Source organism: Salvelinus sp. IW2-2015, unplaced genomic scaffold, assembly GCF_002910315.2.
Source record: "Salvelinus sp. IW2-2015 unplaced genomic scaffold, ASM291031v2 Un_scaffold3141, whole genome shotgun sequence".
Taxonomy (NCBI): domain Eukaryota; kingdom Metazoa; phylum Chordata; class Actinopteri; order Salmoniformes; family Salmonidae; genus Salvelinus; species Salvelinus sp. IW2-2015.
This window is the reverse complement of record NW_019944430.1, coordinates 107,948-110,323: the sequence shown is the minus strand read 5'-3', so window position 1 is coordinate 110,323 and position 2,376 is coordinate 107,948. Positions and strand designations below refer to the sequence as shown.

At 47.0% G+C, this 2,376-nt stretch overlaps 1 protein-coding gene across 1 annotated transcript in view; it reads right to left on the bottom strand.

Moving 5' to 3' along the window:
* LOC112075408 (ATP-binding cassette sub-family B member 6-like) overlaps window positions 1-2,156 on the bottom strand; it is a 3,671-nt gene extending 1,515 nt beyond the window's left edge. The window contains exons 1-3 of the mRNA XM_070440901.1: window positions 2,073-2,156; window positions 921-1,030; window positions 726-791 (exon numbers count right to left, since the gene is read on the bottom strand). Coding sequence (XP_070297002.1) covers window positions 726-791; window positions 921-983 — 129 coding nt within the window. The 5' untranslated portion in view covers window positions 984-1,030; window positions 2,073-2,156. The remainder of the gene's footprint in view (window positions 1-725; window positions 792-920; window positions 1,031-2,072) is intronic.
* Between the last annotated feature and the right edge of the window lie 220 nt (window positions 2,157-2,376).

Sequence of the window (2,376 nt, the reverse complement as noted above, 5' to 3'; positions counted from 1 at the left end):
ATTCCACATCAGCTAACTAGCTTGTGATTCCACACAGCTAACTAGCTAGCAATTCCACACAGCTAACTAGCTAGCGATTCCACACAGCTAATTAGCTAGCGATTCCACACAGCTAATTAGCTAGCGATTCCACACAGCTAATTAGCTAGCGATTCCACACAGCTAATTAGCTAGCGATTCCACACAACTAACTAGCTAGGGATTCCACACAGCGATTCCACACAGCTAACTAGCTAGGGATTCCACACAGCGATCTAGCTAGCAATTCCACATCAGCTAACTAGCTTGTGATTCCACACAGCTAACTAGCTAGCAATTCCACACAGCTAACTAGCTAGCNCACAATCCTCAGCTAGCTACCTCAACATCAACCAATCAGGACAGGGGAACACAATCACCAGCTAGCTACCTCAACCAATCAGGACAGGGGAACACAATCACCAGCTAGCTACCTCAACATCGACCAATCAGGACAGGGGAACACAATCACCAGCTAGCTACCTCAACATCGACCAATCAGGAGAGCACAATCATCAGCTAGCTACCTCAACACTCAACAAATCAGGACAGGAGAGCCCAATCTTCAGCTAGCTACCTCAACATCGACCAATCAGGAGAGCACAATATCTAACAGTCCGACTGTATAGATGTCAATACCCCGACAACAGGACCTGGAGACCCTAACAACAGATTGTAAAGTCAGGGAATGTGCGTTGTCCTTTTACCTGGTACTTCAGAATTGCCTCCTCGAAGCAGGTCACTTCATACCCCTCGGCATTGTAATATTTCACCTGCAACAAAAGGTTGGACTGAATGCATGGTTTATCTGGGTAGTAAGCTGTTGAGGAGGTTGGGATGTGAAAGTAGTCTGGGTAAGGTTTGGGGTTAGCAGGGGGTATTGGATATGGCTCAGTCAGTACCGTCTCAAAGTTGAGCAGTGAATCCACAGCCTTAGACTTGGCGTTGTTGTCCTGAGTGTTCATGTCTCGTCTGTACTTGGTCCTCCACTCAGTAATCAGGATGGTGAAAGCTGGGGAGTAAATATGTTTTCAGAGTACAACCTGGACTCCAAACCAGAGACCCATCTGAACACCTCGACCACTGTCACCCACAAAAGCATCGTTACCGGTCACGCTACTAACGCTGCTATCGGCTACAAGAAGTCATCAAACTGAGTCTGTCCTCTGTCAGTATCACTGTGTAATAGAATAGGACCCGTCACTGTTATGCACCAAAACGTCATACTCAAGAAGCACTGTCAATACCACTGACCCCAAAAAAACTTTCTGCATCCAGGGTGACTTAAACTCTAGTTCTACTGGCCGGAGACGTCCAGGGTGACAGAAACTCTAGTTCTACGGGCTAGCGATTCCACACAGCTAATTAGCTAGCGATTCCACACAGCTAATTAGCTAGCGATTCCACACAGCTAACTAGCTAGTGATTCCACACAGCTAACTAGCTAGGGATTCCACACAGCGATTCCACACAGCTAACTAGCTAGGGATTCCACACAGCGATTCCACACAGCTAACTAGCTAGCGATTCCACACAGCTAACTAGCTTGCGATTCCACACAGCTAACTAGCTTGTGATTCCACATCAGCTAACTAGCTTGTGATTCCACATCAGCTAACTAGCTTGTGATTCCACACAGCTAACTAGCTAGCGATTCACTACATGCTAATTAGCTAGCGATTCCACACAGCTAATAGCTAGCGATTCCAACACAGCTAAATTAGCTAGCGATTCCACACAGCTAATTAGCTAGCGATTCCACACAACTAACTAGCTAGGGATTCCACACAGCGATTCCACAGCTAACTAGCTAGGGATTCCACACAGCGATCTAGCTAGCAATTCCACATCAGCTAACTAGCTTGTGATTCCACACAGCTAACTAGCTAGCAATTCCACACAGCTAACTAGCTAGCAATTCCACACAGCTAACTAGCTAGCAATTCCACATCAGCTAACTAGCTAGCAATTCCACATCAGCTAACGACTTGTGATTCCACACAGCTAACTAGCTAGCGATTCCACATCAGCCAAACCTGAATCAGTCAACTTACTGAGGTAGATCAGCAAGCAGATGAGACCGATGAGGCCGAACAAGGCATTGAAGTAGCACAAAGTAGAGGATGGCGATGACTATATCAGCGATGTGGGCAGGATACTGAAGATGATGTAGCTAAGGAGAGAGAGGGGGAGAGGGTGGCAGGACACTGAATATGATGTAGCTGAGGAGAGAGAGAGGAGAGAGAGGTGGCAGGATACTGAATATGATGTAGCTGAGGAGAGAGAGAGGGAGAGAGGGTGGCAGGACACTGAATATGATGTAGCTGAGGAGAGAGAGAGAGAGAGAGAGGGGGCAGG